Here is a 26300-nt window from a genome sequence, read left to right as displayed (position 1 = left end):
CTCTTTCCACCCTTGGACTTGGGACCATAGGCTGCCCATGGTTTGGTTTGGTTCTCCATCTGCTCAACTGCTTGCAGAGATGAGGTATCAGCTTTTGCAACCAAGGAAAATAAATGGGACTATATCCAGAGGTAAATATCTAACGGACTAGTCTGGAAACTTGGGAATTAATATCCCATCAGTTAAGCCCTGGCCAATCTTTCCAATTAAAGATGGACAATCCCATGGAAGGCTGCTGACAGCTGTCCAGATGTTCAGCCAATCACTGTCAGGGCAAAGCTTTTCAGAGATGTCCAAAATAACACCATTAGTAGGTCAGAATAATGAGGCAGAACCAGCAAAAATTATTAATTTCTAATACTATGGTTCCTGCAGTACTGGAGAAGACGGAAAATTATGTCTTTCTTGTCATGATTTGCAAGAGCAAAATACATTTCTGATATATTTTGGGCAAATTCTGCTCCATATTGTTCAGAATCCATTTTCACATTCCCAAACTTGCAGCCACCAGAACTTGTTAGACACCGATGCCCCAAGGGCACTGCTCTTCAATGGGAAACTTTGGGTCCTGCATGACCATAAACTGGCAACAACGATAAGGAAATAAAAGCAACACTAAAGAGGGGACTAATCTCCAAACCACACAAGGATCTTTCTGTCTAGCATTTTCCTAGAAGGAAGAGAATATGGGTTATGTGTTGGCATACTCACAGCTAACTGGTTTCCAGACTGGCTTCTGCCCAGGAAGCTGGATACCATTAGAAGGAACTGGTGACACTGGAACTGTTTCAAATGTTGGCTGATGGGCAAGGAAAAATAATCAGACTGCAGTGCAGGTAAACATCTATAGAGAGAAACTGCTACAGTTCAAGCAACAGCATTATCATCCCCAGTTTACAACTTTAAACAACCTCTTGTGATACCTCAGAGTCTATTTTTCATAGTCAGGCTTGACCTGAGAAGTCATCTTCCCCAGCCTGCGAGGATATAGATTGTGTTGAGATCACTCATATTGCTGTAACTAATGAGTCCTGTCCTATGTAACAAGTGAAATTAGCAAAGTAAATTGCTGAGCTTCACTGTGCAAAGCAAAAGGTCCTCCTCAAATTACAGTCCCTCCTGTGATTTTAACCCTTTTGGTCCACAAATATTTTTGCAGGACTCTCAGACACATGATCAACATCCTTTCAGAAACATTCCCCCTCAGGAATCAGGCTGTTGGCTGCCTTTGGGCACCAGCAAATTATTAATGGTAGGATGTAGGTTATCTGCTGACACTTTATCAGTGAACTGCAAATCCAGTTTTAGGGGGAAAATAGGCCTTTCCTACAGTCAGATTGATTTCTTTCTGCTTCAGAAACCATTCTGCAATGTGTGAAAATAGAGGAAGCATGTGTGGCATAGTGGAGAAAGGGCTTGGAACCAAGGGGGTGGCTTCAGCACTGCCACATCTCTGGCAGCAGCTTTGCCCTTATTCCCTGCAGTTTGGGGATTTGTAAAGACAAATTAGGAGTTTTCATGGGTACAGGAGGCAGTAGCAGCTCATTTAAGAGAGGTGGGGTTTTATTATGCTGAGTTTGGTGACATGCTGGCCCAGGTTACCCAGAGAGGTGGTAGATGCCCTATCCCTGGAAACATTCCACGTCGGGTTGAATGGGGCTCTAAGCAACTTGCTCTAATTGCAGATATCCCTGCTGGCTGTAGGGCGTTTGGACTAAGTGACTAAATTATGTGAGAGCTGAACCCCCACCCCCCACCCCTTGCTGTGAAGGCAGGCTGAGAAAATTGGGGTTGTTCAGCCTGGAGAAGAGAAGGCACCAAGGAAATCTTGTGGACTTGTAGCTCTTAAAAGGGTCCTATCAGAAAGCTGGGGACAGACTTTTGAGCAGAGGCTGTTGTGACAGGACAAGGGGTGGTGGGTTTAAACTGAAAGAGGGAGATTCAGACTAGAGGGAAGGAAGAATTTTTTAACACTGAGGATGGTGAGACACTGTCCCAGGTTGCCCAGGGAGGTGGTAGAAGTCCCATCCCTGGAAATATTCCAGGTCAAGTTGTCTGGGGCTCTGAGCAATCTGCTCTAGTTTCAGATGCTCCTGCTGACTTCAGGGAGGGTTGGACTAGATGAATTCCAAACCATTCTGTGATGCTATCTACATGACCTTGAGTAAAAAGCAAACCAAAAAACCCACCTCATTAATGGGAAAACTGCTCTGAAGTGCACACAGTGAAAATAACCACAACGTCCCAAAACAGTCTTGCTTTTTTTCTGTAGTACTTTGCATCCCGGTGGGAGGCTCTGGAGACCCCATTTCCCAAACCTGCAAGCTCACTGCACATCCTGCAGCCCCCCCTCAGTCGCCCCCACCCCACCGCACCCCCCTCCGCCCCAAACTGATGGAGCAGCTCCAACTTTCCGGTGGAACCTTCAGCTGAGGGCCCCTTGAGCCCTCTATAGCCACTCTTTAAATTGCTCTTTAAATTACTCTTTAAATTGCTCTTTGAATTGCTAAATCGACTGTTTATCAACAAGCAGCCATGCCTCAGGGCAGCAATTTTGTCCTCCCCGCTTGAGGAGCATCCACAGGAACAGCATTCAGGCTGCTGAAAAATGCCAGATATTTGGGAGACAAGGCTGCTCTTCCACTTGGGAGCCTGAAATAATGTTGCAGTTGTTTTATTCAATCTTATCCTCTCAGCTATGTGGGTGACAGAGTCAAATGGGACATGAATAAAATCTCTCCTCAGAGAGTTCACTCAATGGCTCGTGAACTTGAGAGCAAACAGGGTTTGAGTCACATGGACTTCTTTTGCCAGGAGACTGTAAGGATTTTTTCATTTGTTTGTTTTATTCCCCCCCCCCCCCCCCCCCCCCCAGAACTGGAGAATGCTTTTATGATAAAATTCCATAATTTTTACTTTAAAGGTTTTAAGACATAAAAAAAAATACTTTAAAATTTCAGGTGGGATTGTGGAGGTGAAGGGGATGGTTAAACCTGTCTCAGTAATTTGGCCAAATCAAACATTGTCAAGCGTTGGAACAGGCTGCCCAGGGAAGTGGTGGAATCACCAACCCCACCTCGAGTACTGTGTCCAGTTCTGGAGCTCCTATTACAGGAAGGATCTGGACGTGCTGGGACATGTCCAGAGAAGGGCCACAAGGATGATTAGAGGGCTGGAGCTCCTCTGCTGTAAGGACAGACTGAGGGAGTTGGGGCTGTTGAGTCTGGAGAAGAGAAGACTCTGAGGAGACCTTATTGTGGCCTTCCAATATCTGAAGGGGGCTACAGGAAAGCTGCAGAGGGACTTTTTAAGATGTCAGGTAGTGATAGGACCAGAGGGAATGGAACAAAACTAGAAGTGGGTAGATTCAGATTGGATGTTAGGAAGAAGTTCTTCCCCAAGAGGGTGGTGAGACCCTGGAACAGGTTGCCCAGGAAGGTGTTGGAAGTCCCAAAAAAAACCCTGGAGGTTTTTAAGCCCAGGCTGGATGTGGCTCTGAGCAACCTGATGTAGTGTGAGGTGTCCCTGCCCCCCATGGCAGGAGGGTTGGAACTAGATGATCTTTGAGGTCACTTCCAACCCTGACAATTCTATGACTCTCTGACCTCTAGAGGTCCCTTCCAACCCAGTTCATTCTATGACTATGAATATCAAGCTCGGTAGAATGACTGCTGTGTGTAGGTCTGTCTAAAGCAGAGCAGAAGTACCTCAGCTGAGCAAGCTGCTCCACCAAGACATCCATCTCAGAGCAATAAGATACCTCAGGGACTACATTTTGTTGCCAGGGATTATGGCACCTTTCCCGCATGGGCTACAGAATAATTAACCCCAACCACCATCAAACAACAAAAGGAGCTATGGTTTCTTTTCCCTTTCTTGCAGTACATTTGGGCTGATGAGGGTACACTCCTGCCCTTGAAGGGATGGACCTCAAAGAAGGAGGAAGGAAAAGCATCCTTTTGCTATGTGTTAACTCAGAACACAGACGCTGGCCACCAGGCAGTAATAGCAAAACATTTACCATCTACCATGTTTCCGGGCAGAGAAAAGATACCAGGGCAAATCTCTCTTCCCCATCCTCTGATGACAGCTATTAATACCTCTTCAGTGGTCGTCTAAACCTCATCTCAAGTGACCCTAGTGAGCTAATCACCTTTTCTTTCCTCATTAGCCACAGAAGAGTGTAATCCATCCAGTGACCCATCCCTCTTGGCTCCCTCGGCGCTTAGGTTGCTGGGAAGAAGGTGTAAATCCATCCTCCTGATGGGGAAGGATTATGGAGTGATGGGAGGCAATTTAGGCTGGTTTGCCATTTGCAACATGTTTACTTCTTTCCTTCCCGACTCAAAAGCAGGGTGGGAAAGCAAGAGCTCCTCCGCGTTATTTCAAACAGCCTCTAGAGAAGATTTGTCCTTCCTTGCTCAGTAGAGCATAAGGGCCTGCACAAGACCCTCCTCCTCCCTCCCCCCCCCCAGCAGGGTGTTTATCCCTGATAATCAGGACAAAGATCTTAAATCTGATAAGCAGCAGCAGAGAGAGGTGTTCAGAACCTTGAGAGCTTGGAGAAAGAAAACCTGATTGCAGTCCATTGGAGGAAGAGTGCTCTGCAGCTGTGTTTGTTTTACCTTTAAGCAAGCACCCTGCAGAGCAACCTATTTTTGTGGGAAGGAGAGTTAGAAGCCTTAATTACTTCTTTGGGCTTTCATGAGGGACAACTAGTAAGTGATATGAATTTTAGGGGAGGTAAAATAATGATTTGAAGGGCAACGTCTCTGAAGTTCCTGAGAAGAGGTGAAAAATAAGGTCAAAACCAGATCAATAGTGTGACCAAGCAAAAGAATGGGTACAACAATTGGTCTGATGATAAAAATCTATTGGGAAGTTTAAGATATATTATATTGTTTAAAGATATTCAACATTCAGGTTTACAGGTATTTGGAATCAGAAGTGAGCTCATCTAAGAAGAAGTGCCACCAGTTTTTTAAGGTTCATGCAAACATGAGCAATGATTCCTCATGAAAGGAAGCCTACCCACAGAAATCATCTGGATCTATTTGTGGGACACAAGCAAGAGGATAAAATGACCCCAGATACTTAAATTTGGGTTAAGAAAAGAAGGTGCCGAGGAGACCTTATTGTGGCCTTCCATGATCCGAAGGGGGCCTGCAGGAAAGCTGGGGAGGGACTTTTTAGGGTGTCAGGTAGTGATAGGACTGGGGAGAATGGAGCAAAACTAGAAGTGGGTAGATTCAGATTGGATGTTAGGTAAAAGTTCTTCCCCAAGAGGGTGGTGAGACACTGGAACTGGTTGCCCAGGGAGGTGGTGAAAGCCTCATCCCTAGAGGTTATTAAGACCAGGCTGGATGTGGCTCTGAGCAACCTGATGTAGTGTGAGGTGTCCCTGTCCATGGCAGGGGGGCTTGAACTAGAGGATCCTTGAAGTCCCTTCCAACCCTGACAATTCTGTGATCCTGTGAAGATTGCACTGAACTCACAGAGTTGACTGCACTAGCCAAAACCACAATGTGTTGAGTCAGGAATTGTTCAGTTTGGAGCTATCCTCTAGGAAAAGTGGATGAAACCACCAGAGGTAATGCTCCTTTAGAGAGACAGGGAACCACTGGAGAGATGATGAGGGGTCTGGAGCATCTCTGTGAGGAGGAAATGCTGAGATATCTGGTGCTGTTTAGACTGGAGAAGAGTAGAATGAGAGAGGATCTTCTCAATGCTTATCAGTAGGTAAAGGGTAGAGGTCATGAGGACAGGGCAAGATTTACTTCAGTGGTGTCCAATGACAGGACAAGTGGCAACAGGCACAAACTGGAATCCAGAGGGTCTCACTTCACTTTAAGGAGAAACTTCCTTGCTGTGTGTGTGCTGGAGCCCTGGAGCAGACTGCCCAGAGTAGTTGTGGATTCTCCTTCTCTGGAGAGGTTCCAAATTGCCTGGACATTTCGATCCTGTTCAACCTGCTGTGGGTGACCCTGCTTTAGCGAGGAGGTTGGACTGAATGATTTCCAGAGGGCCCTTCTAACCCTCACCATGTTTGGATTCTGTGATTCATTTCTGAAGCCATGAAGCAAATGAACAGTTAATAGGTTTTCATTTGCCATGGAACTGCAAAATAACCACCAGTGCACCAGCTGCAATTGCGCTGGCAACTGTTTAATTGCCCCATTTGCTTCACTAGAGAAGTTTTACTTCACCATTGAGGCTGCTGAGTAAATAGCAAATGTCCCCAGAAGCCAGTAAAAACGTTTGAAGAGCTGCCAAGAGGAATTCACCAGTTTCCAAATGAATAAATAAATAAATAAATAAATAAAATAAAGGAGCAAATGTTTGTCCTGATAGGAGATTGCAGGAGGAGGGCTGGCAATGGGTACAAAATCACGTTACAGGTTAGCTGCAAAACTGCACCTATTTTAAGGTTGTTCAGCGTGGAAAAGCCTCCAGGGAGACCTTCCTGTGGCTTTTCAATACTTAAAGGGGGCCTATAAGAATGCCGGGGGCAATTTTTTTAGCAGGACCTGTTGTGACAGGACAAGGGGTGATGGATTTAAACTAAAAGGGAAGAGATTTAGACCGGATAGATAGAAGAAAGTTACTACAATGAGGGTGGTGAGACCCAGGCCCAGGTTGTCCTGAGAGGTGGTAGATGCACCATCCCTGGAACCATTCCAGGTCAGCTTGTCTGGGGCTCTGAGCACCTGCTCTAGTTGAAGATCATAGAATCACAGAACTGTCAAGGTTGGAAGAGACCTTTGAGATCATCAAGTCCAACTGCTTGCCTAGAGCTCACAAACCCATGACTACTGCTTAGTGGTTTCACTACCACGAAACCATGTCCTCAAGCACCATACATCCCTGCTCAACAGGAGAGTTGATCTAGGTGACCTTTAAAAGTTCCTTCCAACCCAAACCAAGCTATGATTCTATAATTTCATGACTCCATGATCTATTTTATTCACCTTCCTCTCTTCCTCTCAACATGTAATGCATCATTAAAAGTCTGGACTTAGCATCAGGAACTGCTGCTGGCTGTCTGTACATCGTCAGCAGAAAAGACTTCCTGTCTGGTAGGAGCTTTGATGAGCTACCTGCAGAATCCATCAAAATGAAGCATAAAAGCCTTAGCTACTTACAGAAGAGTCACTGGGGCCAAAGATGTCTCGCACATCCCGGACTGTGTGCTTGTTCTTCTTCCTCAAGGTCTGAGTGTAGGTGTTGTACCTCTTCTGTACGGCAGCAGCTTGAGTTCGGGTCAGAGTGGACAGCAGGGCTTGGCCATCCTCCTCCTCAGCTCCTGAGATCAACGTAGACAGACCAACATCTTGCAGCCATTCTGCCTCCAGCTCTCCTTCTGCAAAGGAAGAGAATGTGTTAGCAGGCTTGGCAAGGTTGGAAGAGGGTGCTGGGAGAGTGGAGGTGGCATTGTAGACCATTGCCTTACTTTGAGAAGATTCTGTTCCCACTCTTTCTCAGGCCATGAGTGCAAGCTAATTTAATTTTGTCAACAGGGTGTCAACATTCAATTTTGCAACGTCTGCACAGGAGAAGACTGGGAGAAGAACAGTAAAGGTGTTTTTCAGCTGTGCATCCACACACCAATGTGAAGAAGGCATTGGAGTAACTGGACTGACACAGCAAGGTCACGAAATGCTAACTCCCTTACGGAGCATAAATCCCATTGGTTACCATTTATACCATGTTGTTTTCGAGATCTGAGGTGCCACAGTGACAGCTGGTCATTGATCACCTAGTGAAGGTGCCACACTGAGGGAATCGTGTGTTCTCATAGACCAACAGACTATTTAAAACACAATGATTTAAAGCCAGAGCTGCTCACTAAAGAGCAAGGATCAGGTCAAGGAGGAAGATGTGGAAATAGCCATCCTTGCAGGGTCAATGTTTTGAACCTTGCATGATTCAAGCTCAATGGCTTCAAGTTATGTCAAGACAGGTTTAAGTTGGACATTAGGAACAATTTCTTCCCAAGAAGGGTTGTCAAGGCTTGGAACAGGCTGTCTAGGGCAGTGGTGGAGTTTCCATCCCTGGAAGGATTGAAAATCCATGTAGGTGTGGTGCTGAGGGTTTAGTGAAATGGTTTAGTGGTGACCTGGCAGTGCTGGGTTAATGGTTGGACTTGATCTTAAAGACCTCTTCCAACCAAAACAATTCTGTGATTATGAGATTCTGTGATCCTGATTTCTAATAATTAAGGGCTGGCTAGGACTTCACACCCCAGCATTTCTTGATACCTTGATTAGTGACTAATACCTGCTTGAATTCTATTCAGTACATGTTTCTCAAGCGGTTCAACCCCACAACCGATTCCATGGTGAGGTTATGCGCTGTGTGAAAAATTATTTTCTTTCTTGGCTCTATCAAACATGAAGGAAGATTCCTGGATCTTCCCAGAGAGTATCACCTGCAGCCCCCCTGAGAACCTTGGCATCAAATCCGATTTTTAGCTTACTACCTGTAACATTAAATCATAGAACTATTAAGATTGGAAAACACCTCTATCATCATTGAGGCCAACAGTCAACTCAGCACCACTGTGCCCACTAAACCATGTCCTGAAGAGTCATGTCCACATATTTCTGGAACACCTCCAGGGAGGGTGACTCCACCACCTCCCTGGGCAGCCTAGTCCAACGCCTGACCACTCTTCCAACTACCTGAAGGGAGGTTGTAGACAGGCGGATGATGGTCTCTTCTCCCAGGCACCCAGTACCAGAACAAGAGGACACAGTCTCAGGCTGCGCCAGGGGAGGTTCAGGTTGGATGTTAGGAAGAAGTTCTATACAGAGAGAGTGATTGCCCATTGGAATGGGCTGCCCAGGGAGGTGGTGGAGTCACCGTCATTGGAGGTGTTCAGGAGGAGACTTGATGGGGTACTTGGTGCCATGGGTTAGCTGTTTGGGTGGGTTGGATTGGTTGATGGGTTGGACGCGATGATCTTGAAGGTCTCTTCCAACCTGATTTGGTTTATTCTAATAAAGGTTTATTCTAATAAAGGTTTCCAGGAAAGAAATTTTTCCTAATAGCCAACCTAAACCTCCTCTGGTGCAACTTAAGGTAATTTTCTCTCATTCTGAATATTCCCTGTCATTAGAGGATGGGGGGAAGCTCCCAATCTACCTTCTCTAAATCATTTATTAACTTTAAATTTTGATGTCATTGCTATTTTTTGGTCTGTTTTTTAAAGTCATAGTCTTTTAAAATCTCTCTTTACGTAGCAGATTTTGAGGTTCCTTATTTTCAGATTCTTCATTTTCAAGTTCTTCATTCTGGTTATGTGAGCATTCAAAAGCTCAGCAGTGTGCTGCTTGAGACCAGATACTGGTTGCATTCCAGTTTTGACTGAAGAAGGGGTATTACAAATAAACATGTCAAGCAGGAAACGGATTCATCTGCTGTGAAACAACCAGTCAATGCTCTTATTGTTCTGGTCCCAGCACTGGTTTTAATGGCAGGTTGGTATTTCCACTCTCCCTTTATTGCCTCTTCTTGACACTGGAATGCAGACAGGTTGATTGATATCCATTTGCTGCACTTTGGCAGTTAGATACACACACACACAAAGAGAAAACTACAGGATTGGGCCGTAGGGGTGAGAGAAGGGTAGGCAGCAGGTCAAGGGAAGTGATTCTAGTGAGACCCCACTTGGAGTACTACATCCAGTTCTGGAGCCCCTATTACAAGAAGGATATGGATGTGTTGGAACGTGTCCAGAGAAGGGCCACAAGGATGATCAGAGGGCTGGAGCTCCTCTCCTAGGAGAGGACAGACAGAGAGTTGGGGCCGTTCAGTCTGGTGAAGAGAAGGCTCTGAAGACACCTCATCGTGGCCTTCCATTATCAGAAGGGGGCCTACAAGAAAGCTGGGGAGGGACTTTTTAGGGTGTCAGGTAGTGATAGGACTAGGGAGAATGGAACAAAACTAAAAGTGGGTAGATTCAGATTGGATGTTAGGAAGAAGTTCTTCCCCAAGAGGGTGGTGAGACACTGGAACAGGTTGCCCAGGGAGGTGGTAGAAGCCTCATCCCTGGAGGTTTTATAAGGCCAGGCTGGATGTGGCTCTGAGAAACCTGATGTAGTATGAGAAGTCCCTGTCCATAGCAAGATGATCCTTGAGATGATCCTAGATGATCCTTGAAGTCCATTCCAACCCTAACAAATCTATGATTCTATGAAAACGTCTCACATATTCCACCACTGACTTCATTGTCAGTTGCCCACTCTCTTTACAAAGCTCTCCAAAAAGACTTGCATGTAAAATTCCTGCTCTCTGGTAGACAAGGTTGTGCCAGCCTTGTGTCACATAAAACATATTATCTCCACTCTGACTCTTTCAGCTTGGGCTGCATTAAGGAAACCCCACCATCCTTTGATTCTGTGAGCCTGTGAAGGTCAGACTGATTAGGGCTGATTGATTTTCTATCTTCCCATGAAAGTAACCCTAAAGTTTCCATTTTACACCTCAATCTACTCTTATTTGAGACCACAGGCCATCACAGAGAAGTGCAGCTTGGACTTAAGCAGCCAGACTATAACCATCGCAGCAGACCACAACATCTGGTGAATGGACGTCTTCTCTTTTTGCTTCCAGGAGAGACCTACCAGGACTTACTGAGTGGGAGGTGTTCCTCATGGAGATGGTTGGAGCTAGATATGTCAATGTGGGACACACATGATGATTGATTACTTAATAAAGTTTTTTTTTCCCTCTTTTTCCTGGTAGCAGATGTAATGACATCCCATTGCATGTCAAGGTAAGTAAAACACATAGTAACACATGTTAATAATTGTATGGGAAGAGCACACCATTGTTTCAAAATCTACCTTAAGATCAGCAGTTACCAGACCAGTGGCCATGATCCACAGAAGGGTTACAGCTGTTATCAGTGGGTCATGACCTCAAAAGAAATTTGGTGTCATCCTATAGTAACACCTGGTATGCTGTGTTGCACAATGCAAGTGGGGTCATAGCTGGGGGGAGAATGAGAACTAATGTTCTAGATGTTATCAAAGCTTCTAACACGAAGCTGCATTGCAACATGTTGGTGTTTTTCCAAATGCATTATGAAAAAGAGAGAGGGCAATGTTAACGGAATGAAAGAGAATACAGAATTAGCCAGGTTGGAAAAGAACTTTGAGATCAGTAAGTCCAACCTATCACCTAACACCATCTAATCAGCTAAACCATCAACTAGGTGCCTCACCCATTCTCTTTTTAAATACCTCCAGTGATGGCGACTCCACCACCTCCCTGGTATTAATGCCTTCAGCATCATCTGTGTAAGCAATGAATGAATCTTGACAAGTGAGGAACCCAGAAGATGCAGGCTTCCATATATTCAGATTTATCTCTAATGTCTCCTTAAATTATATCTAAACTGGGCAATCTCAGAGAAATTTCTGATAGCATCAAATGATCTTGTCCTAAGTGCTTCAAGACTTACATAACTCCTGTGTTACATCCTTCCAAAAGACAGAAAATGGAAGATTCCAATATTCTAAATGAATTTTTTGGTCATAAAACCACAGAATGGTAGAGGTTGGGAGGGACCTCTGCAGATCATCTAGTCCGACCACCCTGCCATGGCAGATTCATCCAGAGCTGGTTGCACAGGGGTGGCATCTGTTTTGGTTTTGAATGACTCCAGAGGTGGAGATTCCACAACCTGCTCTAGGGCTCTATCAACCTCAAAGCAAAGAAGTTCCTCTTTATATTTAGACTGAACTTCCTATGTTCAAGTTTGTGCCTGTTACCTGTTCTGTCACTGGGTACCACTGAAAAGAGTCTGGCCCCATCCTCTTGACCCCCATCCTTCAGATATTGATCAGCATCGAGAAAATCCTTTCTCACTCTGCTCTTCTCCAGACTAAACAGCCCCAGGTCTCTCAGCCTTTCCTCCTCATAGAGATGCTCCACTCGCCCTCAGCATCTTTGGAGCCTCTGCTGGACTCTAGTAGTTCCCTGTATCTCTGGAACTGGGGAGCCCAGAACTGGACCCAGTACTCCAGATGTGGCCTCACTAGGGCAGAGTAGGGGGGGAGGAGTACCTCCCTCAACATGCTTGCCATCGTTCTTGATGTACTCCAGGAGACCATTTGCATTCTTAGCCACAAAGGCACATTGGCTGGCTCATGGTGAGCTTGTTGCCCACCAGCACTTTAAGGTGTTTATCCACAGAGCTGCTTTCCAGCAGATTAGGGGTCCTTTTATATGCTTTGGTTTAGTTTCTTTAATGCTGGAGATGAAGTTTTCATCTAGCACCTTTTTTTTTCTTTTCTTTTCTTTTCTTTTTTCTTTTCTTTTCTTTTCTTTTCTTTTCTTTTCTTTTCTTTTCTTTTCTTTTCTTTTCTTTTCTTTTCTTTTCTTTTCTTTTCTTTTCTTTTCTTTTCTTTTCTTTTCTTTTCTTTTCTTTTCTTTTTTCTTTTCTTTTCTTTTCTTTTCTTTTCTTTTCTTTTCTTTTCTTTTCTTTTCTTTTCTTTTCTTTTCTTTTCTTTTCTTTTCTTTTCTTTTCTTTTCTTTTCTTTTCTTTTCTTCTCTTCTCTTCTCTTTTCTTCTCTTTTCTTTTCTTTTCTTCTCTTTTCCTTTTCTCTTTTCTTTTCTTTTCTTTTCTTTTCTTTTCTTTTCTTTTCTTTTCTTTTCTTTTCTTTTCTTTTCTTTTCTTTTCTTTTCTTTTCTTTTCTTTTCTTTTCTTTTCTTTTCTTTTCTTTTCTTTTCTTTTCTTTTCTTTTCTTTTCTTTTCTTTTCTTTTCTTTTCTTTTCTTTTCTTTTCTTTTCTTTTCCTTTTTTTTTTTCCCCTGCATTACACCATATCTGTCCTCCTGAAGCACAAATCAAACCAATGCAAGAAAACTTCCTTCAGAAGCCAGTTAACAGCCCCAGTGAATAAACCAAGCTGAATTATTCTTTCCAGTGACCTCTCATACTTTGACTGTGATGTTCAGAAATGGAGCTATAAAGATCCTAAGGCCAAGCCTAGTATTTTTGCATACTGGGTCAAAAGAGGAAGCAAGATCAGGACACAATTAAAGAGCTGAAACAAAATCAAGGTTGTGGACAAAGTAGCATTTGTGTGCTTACCATCAGCAGGTTTGAACTCCAATAGTGTTGCTTCTTCAGATACATCTTCACTGCTCTCCTTGATGCTCTCCACTTCACACCAGAAGTCTTCCATGGAGGTGCTGTCCATAGAGGCTTGTGAGTTAGAGCGACTGAATGCAGGAGGAGATGTTGACTCGTTGGAAAGCATCCTGTTAATTCTTCGACACCGAGACACAGACTTCCTGAAAAGACATATTGATGAAAACTAAAATATCTCTCAAGCTAACTTGGACCACGCTGCCAGAGCACACAAATAGGGCTTCACATGTGTGACTGTACCATGGGCCAGGGAGCAAGATGATGCAGGGACTAAGATGTTGAAGACAGTGTACATAGTTATGGTGGTCTTCATGATCTTGCAGTGGTATTCACAGAATCACACAGACTCACAGAATGGTGGGGCTTGGAAGGGACCTCCACAGACCATCTGGTCTGTCACCTAGAACAGTTTGCACAGAAACATGTGCCAACAGGTTTTGAAAGTCTCCAGAGAAGGAGAGTTGGACTAGATGATCTTAAAATGTCCCTTCCACCCCAAATATTTCCATGATTCTATGATGCTGTGATCTCTGTTTCTTATAACATTTAAAGCTGGAAATTTATTTTGCAAGTAACAATTTATCTCTTTACCATCTTTTAGTGCTTTTCATCCTAGGGAGGGACTCAGAAGATGCAATTTCTACTTCTAGCTCTGCTATCTATCTAATGAGACACTGAGAGGTATTTTAACTTCTTTGAGCCTCAGTTCCCTTCTAGTTGTGCTTACTGGCTGAAACACTTCAGTGCAAACTGCCCTGAGGAAAAATAATCAGAATTATTTCAGAATTATTCCAGAACCTTGAAATACTTTACAAACCCTTCTTGGCTCCAGAAAATAATTCAAAACATCAAATGGTTTAATTCAGAAAAATAATTGCTTGTTCTTGGAAAACCCTTTAAAAATAATCCATGTTTTTTTTCTTACATTACATGGGGAAGGACTTCACAGGATCTCAGGTAGTGATAGGACTAGGGGGAATGGAATGAAGCTGGAGGTGGGGAGATTCAGGCTAGATGTGAGGAGGAGGTTCTTCACCATGAGAGTGGTGAAATCCTGGAATGGGTTGTCCAGGGAGGTGGTCGAGGCCCCGTCCCTGGAGGTGTTTAAGCCCAGGCTGGATGAGGCTCTGGCCAGGCTGATCTAGTGTGGGGTGTCCCTGCCCATGGCAGGGGGGTTGGAACCAGATGATCCTTGTGGTCCCTTCCAACCCTGAAAGATACTATGATACTATGAAAATAAAAGAAATCTTAACAACATTTCTTTTAAATTAAATAATATCATGGAATCATAGAAAAGACCTCCAAGATCACTGAGGCCAACCACCAGGGTCATTAAACCGTGTCTCAAAGTGCCATGCCCACATGTTTCTTGACAACCTCCAGGGATGGTGACTCCACCACTGCCCTAGTCAGCCTGTCCCAGTGCCTGACCACTCTTTCAGGAAAGAAATCTTTCTTAATATCCAACTAAACCTTCCTTGGCAAAACTTCAGGCCATTTCATCTTGCTCTGTCACCTGATACTAGGGAGAAAAGACCAACTCCCTCCTCACTATGACCTCCTTCCAGGCAGTTGCAGAGAGCAATGAGGTCTCCTTCCAGCATCCTCTTCTCCACACTAAACAACCTCAGGTTCCCTCAGTTACTCCTCACAAGACTTGTTCTGTAGACCCTTCACCAGCCTCATTGCTCTTCTTTGCACCAACTCCAGTCCTTCGTGGAGTGAGGGCCCCCAGACCGAACCCAGCATTCGAGGTACAGCCTCACCAGTGCTGAGTGCAGGGAGACAGTTGCTTCCCTACTCCTTCTGACCACACTGTCCCTAATACAGGCCATGTTTCATGGCTGGACAGAGTGTTTTGATCATGGATTTAAGAAAAAAAAAATGATGATTCACTAAAAATCAAATTTCAAGTTAGGTTTAAATACACTGATAGAATCAAAACAAAGAAGTTAGTTCCTTCCTCTTTTGTTCTTGTCTTTTCCCTCTGCAAACTCTTGCTGCTGGAGACAGCTGGCCATCAGTTATTTGAATGAATTCAAAAGTAATTTCCCTTTCTCTTCCTTTTCTTTATGGTATCCTCCTGCCAACAGGCCTTTGTTTAAAAACCACATTTCTACTCTACTCTCCCCCCCACCCCCCACCCCCCAAAAAAAAAAGATATTTCCTTTTCAGTATTTCCCTCCTTGTCAACATTTTCACAGTGGATGTATAAACATTATCTCATTTAATTAAGCCAACTGAACGTGCTACTTCTTGCACTGCTGCACTCTCCCTTATCATCAAAGGGTTGCCTTACTTCATCTGGGTGATCCTAGGTGATTCCTTCTTGGTTAGAGTCATAGAGTCATTTTGGTTGGAAGAGACCTTTTGAGAACATCAAGGCCAACCATTAACCCAACACTGCCAAGCCACTAATAAACCATGTGTCTCAGTACCACATTTACTTGGCTTTGAAACTCCCTCAGGGATGGGTCTCCACCACTGCCCTGGGCAGCCTGTCCTGGGGTTTGCAAGCGTTTTGGAGAAATTGTCATTCCTAATGTTCAACCTAAATAGCCCCTGGTCCAACTTGAGGCCATCTCCTCTCATCCCATCACTTGTTACTTGAGGGAAGACAATGTCTCCACAGAAGGAGATTCCATGACCCTTCTGGGCAGCCTGTTCCAGGGCTCCAGTATCCTCTCAGCCAAGAAGTTTCTCCTCATGTTCAGATGGAACCTCCTGGCTTCCATTTTGTGCCTGTTGCCCCTTGTCCTGTTTCTGGCCACTACTGAAATGTTTCGGGCCCCATCCTCTTACTCCCAACTTTTTTTCTGTTGCTGAGCATCAAGAATATTCCCTCTCAGCCTTCTCTTCTCCAGGCTAAATGATCCCTGGCCTCTCATCCTTTGCTCCTCAGAAATGCTCCAGTCCCTTCTGCATCTTTGTGGCTTCTGATGGACTCTTTCCAGTCGTTTCTGTCTCTCTTGAACTGGACAGCCCAGAACTGAACACAATACCCCAAATGGGGCCTCACTTGAGCAGATAAATCGTAATTACTGGAATTATGTATCTAGACATGTCAGCTTCTGATGTTTTATGGACTCAGCCTATCTCTTTTCCCCTCATCAGCAATGAAAAAAAAAAAAAAAGCAATTCTCTCAGGACTTAAATATCTTGAGTTAATAGTTTACAAAGCTTCCCTGAGCAGAGGTTTCAACCAGCAGAAGCTAAACCCCTGAGAAGCAGCCAGAAATTGTCATCCCTTCAGCTGGGACCTGGTGGGGACAGGGGAAACAGGTCCTGCCAATTGCTTTGTGCTGTGGAAAGCTGTGCTCTTTGTTTAAAAGGTGATAGTGAACATAAATAAGGAAAAAGGCAAAACTTCCTGGCACTCTAACACTGTTTGGGGCCCCTTTTCCCTGAGTTCTCACACCAGCAACAGTAGGAACGAATACTCTTGCCAGTCTGGAATCATAGAGTGGTTTGGATTGGGAGTGAATTCTAAAGGCCATCTAATCTTACACGGCTACAGTCAGCAGAGACAACTGAACCTACCTCAGGTTGCTCAGAGCCCCATATAACATGGCCTGGAATGGTGCCAGGGTGGGACACTTACTACCTCTCTGGGCAGCCTCGTGCAGGGTCTCACCACCCTCAGCATAAGAAATGTCTTCCTTCTTTTTAATAAAAATGTCACTCTTTTAGTTTCAAACCATCACCCCTGCTAAAATGTCTGTCTTCAGCTTTCTGATTGGCCCATGTATGCACTGAAAGGCCACAAGAAGGTCTCCCTGAAGTCTTCTCTAGGCTGAATAACTTCAATTCTTTCAGCCTGTTCCCACACCAGAGTGGTTCCAGCTCTTGCATCATTTTTGTTGCCTCCTCTGGCCCCATCCATGTCCCTCCCATGCTGAGGACTCCAGAGCTGGACCCAGCACTGCAGGTGGGGTTATAGAATCACAGAATCAATAAGGTCGGAAAAGACCTCAGACACTGTTCAGTCTCAGCAGAGTGGAGCAGAGGTACAGATCCCCTCCATCCACCTGCTGCCCATGCTGCTTGGGTTGCAGCCCAGGACACAGTTGACTTCTGGGCTGTAAGCACACATAATCAAACACATGCTGGGATGAGAAGAGGGCTTTTTCCCTGTTAGCATCCCTGGCTCCCTTCATTTAGTCATGGTCAGGGAATTTAAACATTTCCTGCCCTCCCAGTGTGTATCTTGGCCATGACCCTTGTGCACTTCAGGCACCCCACCAGACTGATCCTTGGACTTTGGCTCTATCAGCACTTCAGTAAGCTCAAAGCAAGCCTTTTGTGATTCACCATATTTGGAAGCAGGAGCTTTGGTGGGTTGATTCTTCTCTCCCCACAGCAAAAAAAAAACCAAAACCCAAAAGCTATTTTGCAATATTACTATACCAAAAAGAAATACATGCAAAACAGACCACGTAGCATGGCAACAACTGCTGTGACAACCAGCTTCACCAGATCCATCTAACTTTCCTGGGTAATTAATGTGCATTTACAACAATTTTTAAAGTCTGGAGCTTATTTGGAAAATCAGCTGAACAAAACCTCTTGAGGATCTCGTACATGAAGCCTTCTTATCTCAGGCTGGCTTAAATCAAGCTCTGTAAAAATTCCTGTAACAAGAAAGCTTAAGCAGGGGTGCTTTAGCCCTAAAAAGCTGAAGCTTGCTTCCATGTGGCCTGCTACAAACCTTCTGCAACCGTTCCAAAGATGCCTATTAAAAGCTCAGTGTGTTTGAAAAGACCTCCAGCTGCTGTTTTGACCCATCTACCTGTGCCTTTTGTCCTGGAGGAAGTGGTCTTGCTTTTAAGTGAGAATGGCAGTTGTCTCCATTTCCTTCAGCCAAAGCTGCTCAAAACAGCTTCAGGAAAAAAAAAATAATGAAAAAATAAAAGAAAAGGAAGAAACCCTACTGAGGAAGCAGAGCATATTCTTCACTACTTTTAATTTACTTTTCAAGGATGCTGAATGAGCACTGACTCAGCAAGCTGCCTGCCTATCTCAGAAACTGTTCCACAAGCCCAGGTTTGCCCATCGCCCCTAGGTGATGTTCCCCATACCTTCCCACCTACCCGTCACCCCTAGGTGATGTTCCCCATACCTTCCCACCTATATTCTTCATACCCTTTTCATCCCCCAGCTTTTGTGGCTTATTTGCTCTTTCTCTCCACTGTCCCTAGAGATGCTTACAAGAATAAAATCACAGAATCACAAAATGGAGGGAGTTGGAAGGGACCTCTAGAGACCATGTAGTCCATCCCTCCTGCTAAAGGGTCACCCACAGCAGGTTGCACAGCAATGTTTAGGTGGGTTTGGAATCTCTTCAGAGAAGGAGACTCCACAACCTCTCTGGGCAGCCTGCTCCATGGCTTCAGTACCATCAAAGTAAAGGAGTTTTCACTGGGCCTAATCTATTTTTCTTAGAGAAAATTTGAAAACCAGAGTTGTTACATGAATAGTAATCAGGAAACTAATTTGGTGTTTAAATGAAATGGGATCTTGGGTTCTTATATAGAAAATGTGGATGCTCCCTCCCTGGAATCATGCCAGGTCAGGCTGGCTGGGGCTCTGATCAACCTAATCTAGTTACAAATGTCCCTGCTGACTTCAGGGTGGCTGGACTAGATTTTTAGAGATACCTTCCAACCCATGTTAGTCTAAGATTCTATGAAATACTGACAGAGAAGGATGACATTAAGTCACCAAGCAAAAATTGCCAGGTGAACCTGTTGAGTATTTTTCAAGATGGAATGAAAATAAAACAGCCACAAATGCAGAAGTCTTTGGGGAAAAAAAAATTGAAAGAGAGAAAAGAGTACTAAGGCAACCAGTGCTCTCAAAGAACATCTGTAATGTCAGATATGCCAAAAGAGTCAGATTTGGCTAGCTATAAGGAAGAAATTTTTTTGTAATGAAGGTGGTGAAACACTGACAGAAATTTCACAGAGAAGTGGCAGAAGGCCCAGCCCTGGAACCATTTAAATTCTGGTTGTACAGGGCTCTGATCAGCTTCATAGAGTTGAAGATGCCCTGTTGGACTACATGACCTTGAAAGACCCCTTCCAACCCCAACCATTCCATGATTCTATGATATTGGTCAGAGAAGAAAGGGTTAAAGAGTGCCAGTAAGGAGAATCATGATTACATAATGTAGAAATCAGAGTATTTCCATGGGGCACAAGGAGGTGGGTTCAGCTCTGCAGGACTTTGGCTTTGCCTTGTTATAGGTTTATAAAGCTGTTGAGATGCAACATGGAAGTAAAACCTATTAACCCTGTAGCTGATGTCCTGTATGTTGTGCAGAAATGTGCTGTTCAGGGTCTGACAGCAGATATTGATTTCAGGAAAGCAAAGCCAAATCCAATAAGCAATTCTTATCCTGTCCCCACAGCAAAGCTCTGTCAGACCACAAGAGGAGCTGGTTCAGTGACACCTAATGATTGCTCACAGGCTGATTAATATCAGGCTTGTGTTTTCCGTTTAATCAACTAATGAGTAGTAAAGAATCCACAGAACAAACAGGAACAGTAAAGCCATCTTGTAATTAAACCCACCATTTACTCCTTGTTTACACAGAGACAGCACATCTTACTCTTTAAGGTCACGATGCTTCATGTCATTCAGCAAGTTCTGAACCTGCTTCACTACAATTAGCTGTGTTTATAGGAATGGGAAAGGTGAAAGGTACATCTTTTCACAGCACAATCATTCTCTCAGTAGGATCAGTCTTCTGTCCACTTACACCACTCCAGCCAGCAGTGCTTGGAAAATGCAGAGTACATTTGTAGTGGCAGAGGATCTGGAGTGAGATAGAATCATAGATTTTTTTAGCTGGAGAAGACCTTCAAGATCATGTAGCCCAACCATTAAATCAGCACTGGCAGGTCACCACTAAACCAGGTCCCACAGCACCACATCTCCAAGCAGTTTCAATCCCTCCAAGGATTTGGGCTCCACCACTGCCCTGGGCAGCCTGTTCCAGGGCTTGACAACACTTTAGAGGAAAAAGTTGTTCTTTGTATCCAACCTAAATGTCCCGTGGTACAACTTGAGGTAATTCCCTCGTGTTCTATCACTTGCTCTTTGGGAGATGAGACCAGCCCCCACCTCACTCCAACCTCTTTTCAAGGAGGTGTAGAGATTGAGAAGGTCTTCCCCCTCAGTCACCTTCTCTTCAGGCTAAACAACCCCACCTCCCTCAGCTGCTCCTCACAGGACTTGTCTTCTCCACCAGTTTCCTTGCCCTTCTCAGACACATTAAGAAGACTTCAAGAGCACAGTGCTTTAAAATTATCTTTCTATCTTTCGGTTTATCATAACAGTCCACCAGCTTCTGGCAGCAAACATCTCTCTTTGCTCAGCTCTTCCTGAATGTGAAAATGGGTTTGATAGCTTGCACTGGTAGGAAGAAAATTAATATTCTCCTTTGTTAACAACTATATGAATTGTGGTTTTGTAAAATGTATACAAATTCCAGGTAAAAGAAGAGCTCAGCAACTGGAAATCATATTTCTGTGCACAGTTCACAGCAGAGTTCACTCTTGCCCCAGATCTCTCTCTTTTTTTGATTCTTTCCTGGTGACCCTGTCCTAGCACTGTTTGCTGCCTATTTGTTTCATTCTCTCTATGCTGGCTGACTTCTGGTCACAGAAATCTGTATATCTCAGACAATAGCCCTCCAATTCCCTCTGCACACTTCTGTTTCTGATTATCTTGCAGATGTTAGGTGAGTGGTAAGCCCTGGATCCTAAATTTCCCCTCCTTTCTCTAGCAATCAGCACAGAAAATATTTGACCTTATTGATTTTGTGGTAGTGTCATCCAGCCTCTTATAACAGAAATATTGAAGTGAGAAGAAGAACAGGATTTTATTTCATTCATCATTTTCTCACCTTGTTGTCTATTAGAGCTCCAAATTCATAAGAATCCTGTTGCTTTGTTACAAAGATAGGTTTGAAAATAGAAGCTAAGTTATCATTTTATTGTGTGTTCTAGTCCTGAAGACACAGGGATTAAATATTTTATGTGTCTTTGCATTCATAGAATCATAGAATCACAACATCATTTGGGTTGGAAAAGACCATTAAGATCATCAAGTCCAATCATTATCTAACTCTGCCAAGTCAGACACTAAATCATGTCCCTCAGCACCGCATCTCTGCATCTATTAAACTTCTTCAGGGATGGGGATTCCACTACCTCCCTGGGGAGCCTGTCCCAGTCTTTGAGAACGCTTTCAGTGAAGAAATTTCTTCTAATATCAAACCTAAACCTTCCCTGGCATAATGTCAGACCATTTCCTCTTGTTCTATCATCTATTACTAGGGAGAAGAGACCCCACCTGGCTCCAACCTCCTTTCAGGAAGTTGTAGAGAGCAAGAAGGTCTTCTCTCAGCCTCCTCTTCTCCAGTCTGAGCAACCCCAGTTCCCTCAGCTATTCCTTACAAGCCTTATTCTCCAGACCCTTCACCAGCATCTTCACCAACTACGTGTTCCACAAAAACATGATTCTGTTAACCACTAACTTTGCTTCTAAAAATGCTTTTTCATCTCCACAAACAGGTTTTGGACCAAAAGGACTTGTTTGATGAGTCTTAAAGATTTCAAGACTTGAAAGAGAAAAGACTGATAAGATTTAAAGGCATTAAAATAATTTGTTTATCTTTAAAGGTTTTAATGTCTTTATTTATAACTCATCTGCAATGCAGCAAGGTTCTAACAGGAGCTGGGAGATTCAGCTGTAGGGTTTGCATGCCAGCATTACCTGCCAGCCTTTAAAAATGCTTTTCACCTTGAGTTCTTCAGCTTTCTCTTATACAACCTTTTCATGAGTGGTAAGGAAGTCCCCTGCCTGTGACAAGGGCCACATTGTGACCCCTCTGTGGCTGAACGTGGAGATTGCAAAAGAATCTCTCTCTGTCTGTGTGGTTCAATGTGGAGGGCTTTCACAATCAACCTCTTTGAGTTAGGGGAGTGCAGGGAACATACTCTGTAGGTATTGCCTGCTGGCAAGGGTGACCTTTGGGGACGTGACCCAGACCTCTCCTCTGCACTGGTTAATCACATCAGTCCAGTATTGGCCTGATGCACTACATGGCTTCAATGTGCCTGTCAACATCTGAAAGGGACTTTATTTTGTCTTCATTCTCCTAAGAAGGCAGTTCCTAAAGGGCAGCAGGGATTCTCAAATGTTTAACACTAAACAAGAGTATCTTCTGTTAACCCTTTTTTTTTTTTTTTTCCCCAAATGAATTGGAAAAGAGCTCTTTTCATACACATTAAGAGGAAGCAGGATAAACTGGTTCTGAAAGCTGAAGGCTTAAGGACATGAGAAGATCATGGCAGTGCACGTTGGCTTTAATTTTCAGAGAGCACGGGCAGGGCAAGAAACATCTAGACATGGCCTACAGCAGGCAAAAGCTGCTTCTGAGCAGAGTTTAACATCTTAAATATTTCCAACATATTTTTATTGTTGAAGCTGATAAGTGCTTTTGTAGTGTTGGTACTTCTTTAAGTCCAGTTGTTTTTTATATATGAAACAAATTCATGTGTCTAGGAGAGACCAAACTTTTCCAAGAAGGCACATGGGCCTTGTAGATTTTGCTTAGGAGATGCCATGCCTCAAGGAAATGGTTGATGTGTTGTGCACATTTGGTACAAATCATAGAATGGTTTGGGTTAGGAGCTCAGCTAGTCCAACCCCTCTGCAGTCATCAAGGACATCTGCAACTAGATCAGGTTCCTCAGAGCCCCAAATAACCTGACCTAGAATAGTTCCAGGCATCCAACACCTCTCTGGGCAAGCTGTGGCAGGGTTTCACCACCCTCAGTGTAAAAAACTTCTTCCTTCCCTCCAGTCTGAATCTCCCTCTTTTAGTTTAAAACCATGGCCCCCTGTCCTGTCACAAAAGGCCCTGCTAAAATGTCTACCCCTATCTTTCTTATTGGCCCCTTTAAGTAATGGAAGGCAACAAGAAGTTCTCCTTGTATTTCTCTCGGGAGCCTGTTTCAGTATTTGAAAACCCTTTCAATGAAAAAGTTTCTCCCAAGATCCAAGCAAAACCTCCTCTGGTGCAAAATGAGGCCATGTGTTGCAAGTGTAAGCTTCCTGAGGAGGAAAATATATCTAGAGAGTAAATACATAAACTAAACAGGAGCTCAAAGTCATGCAACGTGTCTTTGAAGTTTCCTTTGTGCATAGTTTTAGCTGAAATCCAGCTGTTACTTTCTCCCTTGCTATAATTAATGAACCCTTTTAAGTAAATGTCATCATTCTACCCATTACATATTTCTCAAAGGCTCCAAGACCTAAGCAAACAAGCAGTACTTATTTTCATGAGTACTTATCTTCATGAGTTACTGTGTTTTCTTTTAAATGTGTTTTAATGTAAATGGGAGGGCAAAGGTTGAGCTACAGAACATGAATGTGGAGACTTTCTAATGTATTGATTTACAGTTTAGGGATGAATGGTATCAGTTGTCATAGATTCAAGACTTGTAGAGGTTGGAAGGGACCTCTAGAGATCATCTAGTCCAACCCTCTGCTAAGGTGGGGTCACCCACAGCGGGTTGCACAGGACCACAATGTCCAGGAAGGTTTGGAATCTCTACGGAGAAGCAGACTCCACCATTGCTCTGGGCAGCTTGCTCCAGGGCTCCACCACCTTCACAGCCAAGAATTTTCTTCTCATGTTCAGATGGAACCTCCTGGATTCCAGTTTGTGCTCATTGCCCCTTGCCCTGTTTCTGGGCAGCACTGCAAAGAGTTCAGACACATCCCCTTGACCCTCTTCCCTCCTCCACCCCCCAGCTCTTTAGCTCTTGCTGAACACTGAGAAGATCTTCTCTTAGGCTGCTTTTCTCCAGGCTAAACATCCCCAGGTCTCAGCCTTTCCTTCTCACAGAGGTGCTTCAGCATCTTTCTGGCCTCTACTACAAAGGTCTTTTTCAACTTAGTCTATTCTATTCTATTCTATTCTATTCTATTCTATTCTATTCTATTCTATTCTATTCTATTCTATTCTATTCTATTCTATTCTATTCTATTCTATTCTATTCTAGACTTTCACTGGCAATTCCTTGTCTCTTGAACTGGGGAGCCCAGAACTGGACCAAATAATCCATAGGTGTTATTCTGCAATTCATGAACTTTGTGCTTAGCATTACTCACAGGACTGGGCTGATGTAAAGGAGCACATTGAACCTTTAAAGCCAAGGAACACAACTTTTAAACCTATTTTACTGAAAGAATTGTTTATGTGGTGAAGATACTTTAAAACCGTTTGACAAAGTGTGGAGCAACGTCACATTGTCACTATAAAAATCATCCTGGAGCTGATATTCAGATAACAATAAACTGCTACAGCCCTGCTGGCTTAATCTACCCCTTCTGTTTAACTTCAGAACATCCTTCTTGGCAGCTCTGTGAATGCTGAAATGATTACAAATCACAACAGTGTCATCAGCCAATGGACTTCTCACCAGTTGGATTTTTCTCGACCGCTCTCGGTTGGCTGTCAGGCAATTCTGACCTCTCAGCTTGAATTTTCCATGCTGTATTGTACTTTGTGGTGTAATGAATCAGTCAGAAGGCATGAAAATAATAAATGCTATAGCCAAATAAATATGAATATATGCCCATAATTCTATTTTTTGCCATTCAAGCACATTGCTGAAGCTCGTATGAGATACTTTGGGATGAGCCCCAAGGTCTTTTTTTAATGAGAATGTTTAATAAAACAGCATGAAAAGGCTAAAACCATGTAGATGAGTCTTGGAGAACATCTCAAAGCACCATGTTCCTATTTTTACCTGAAGAAAAAACAGTTAAACATAAGCTGGAAACTGATGGAAAACAGATTAACATAGAAAATCTGAGAATCAGAGAATGATAGACCAATTTGGGTTGGAAGGGACCTTTCATGGTCATCTAGTCCAACCCCTATGCAGAGATATCTTCAACTGAAAACCTTTAAGATCTAACCTGGAGAAGACCTTTAAGATCATGGAGTCCAGCCATTAACCCAGCACTGCAAGTTTGCCACTAAACCACGTCCCTCAGCACCACATCTACATAGCTTTGAAATCTCTCCAGGGATGGGGATTCCACCACTGCTCTGGACAGCCTGTTCCAGGGCTTCACAACCCTTTCAGGGAAGAAATTCATAGAATAGTTTGGGTTGGATGACCCTTCACAGTCGTCTAGTCCAACACGCCTACAGTCAGAACTCACTTCTTCAACTTAGACCAAGGCTGCTTAGAGCTCCATACAACCTGACCTGGAATGGTTCCAGGGATGAGGCATCTCCCTCTTGTCAATGTACTGAAAGGTGCTTGACTTTATTCTGGGTGATTTCAGGCAACATGCTGCCTCATCTCTACCTCTATCCCCCTTTCCATCCTTTCATCTGCAGCCATCCCTGAACTCTGCCTCTTTCCCTTCCCTTTTTGTGTTTTCAGAAATCCAAGGCTGAGCAAAGAGGCAAGTTGTTAAAGGTTCTTTGCAGAAAGAAGGTGATACCAGTGTGGCACAGGGGGACCTAACACACAGGAATTGCACTGATGGGGATGTTCCCACAGATTTCTCCTGCAGCATCTGGCCATCATAGTGTCTTATCAGATCATAGAATCACAGAATCATAGAGTGTCTTGGGTTGGAAGGGAGAGAGGGATGGAACACCCCTCCTAGGAATAAAAGCTGAGAGAGTTGGTGTTGTTCAGCCTGGAGAAGAGAAGGCTTCATGGAGAACTTCTTGTGGCCTTTTGGCATTTAAAGGAGCCTACGAGAAAGCCGGGGACTGACTTTTGAGAAGGGCAATTATAATAGGACAAAGGGTGACAATATTAAACTAAAAGAGGGAAATTTAGACTGGATAGAAGGAGGAAAAAAAATGACACTAATGGTGGTGAGACAGTGCCCACACTACGCAGAGAGGTGCTAGAAATCCCATCCCTGGAAGTAGTCCAGACCAGGGTTGTCTGGGGCTCTGAACAACCTATGATCTCAAAGGTCTTTTTCAACCTGGTTAATTCTCTTCTCTTCTCTCTCTCTTCTCTTCTCTTCTCTTCTCTTCTCTTCTCTTCTCTTCTCTTCTCTTCTCTTCTCTTCTCTTCTCTTCTCTT

At 43.8% G+C, this 26300-nt stretch overlaps 1 protein-coding gene across 6 annotated transcripts in view; it reads right to left on the bottom strand.

Moving 5' to 3' along the window:
• ARHGAP28 (Rho GTPase activating protein 28) overlaps positions 1–26300 on the bottom strand; it is a 103624-nt gene that overhangs the window by 35011 nt on the left and 42313 nt on the right. For all 6 annotated transcript variants that reach the window (XR_010991169.1, XM_068168609.1, XM_068168613.1 and 3 more), the window contains 3 exons: positions 13102–13304; positions 7143–7360; positions 712–799 (listed from right to left, as the gene is read on the bottom strand). Coding sequence is in view for 5 of the 6 variants with exons in the window: in XM_068168609.1 (XP_068024710.1) it covers positions 712–799; positions 7143–7360; positions 13102–13304 (509 nt within the window). In the remaining variant the exon portion in view is untranslated. The remainder of the gene's footprint in view (positions 1–711; positions 800–7142; positions 7361–13101; positions 13305–26300) is intronic.

Source organism: Melanerpes formicivorus, unplaced genomic scaffold (genome assembly GCF_026170545.1).
Source record: "Melanerpes formicivorus ecotype bairdi unplaced genomic scaffold, bMelFor1.0.p_v2 SCAF_143, whole genome shotgun sequence".
Classification (NCBI taxonomy): domain Eukaryota; kingdom Metazoa; phylum Chordata; class Aves; order Piciformes; family Picidae; genus Melanerpes; species Melanerpes formicivorus.
Note: the sequence above shows the minus strand (reverse complement) of the source record. Positions and strands in the feature narration are given on the sequence as shown.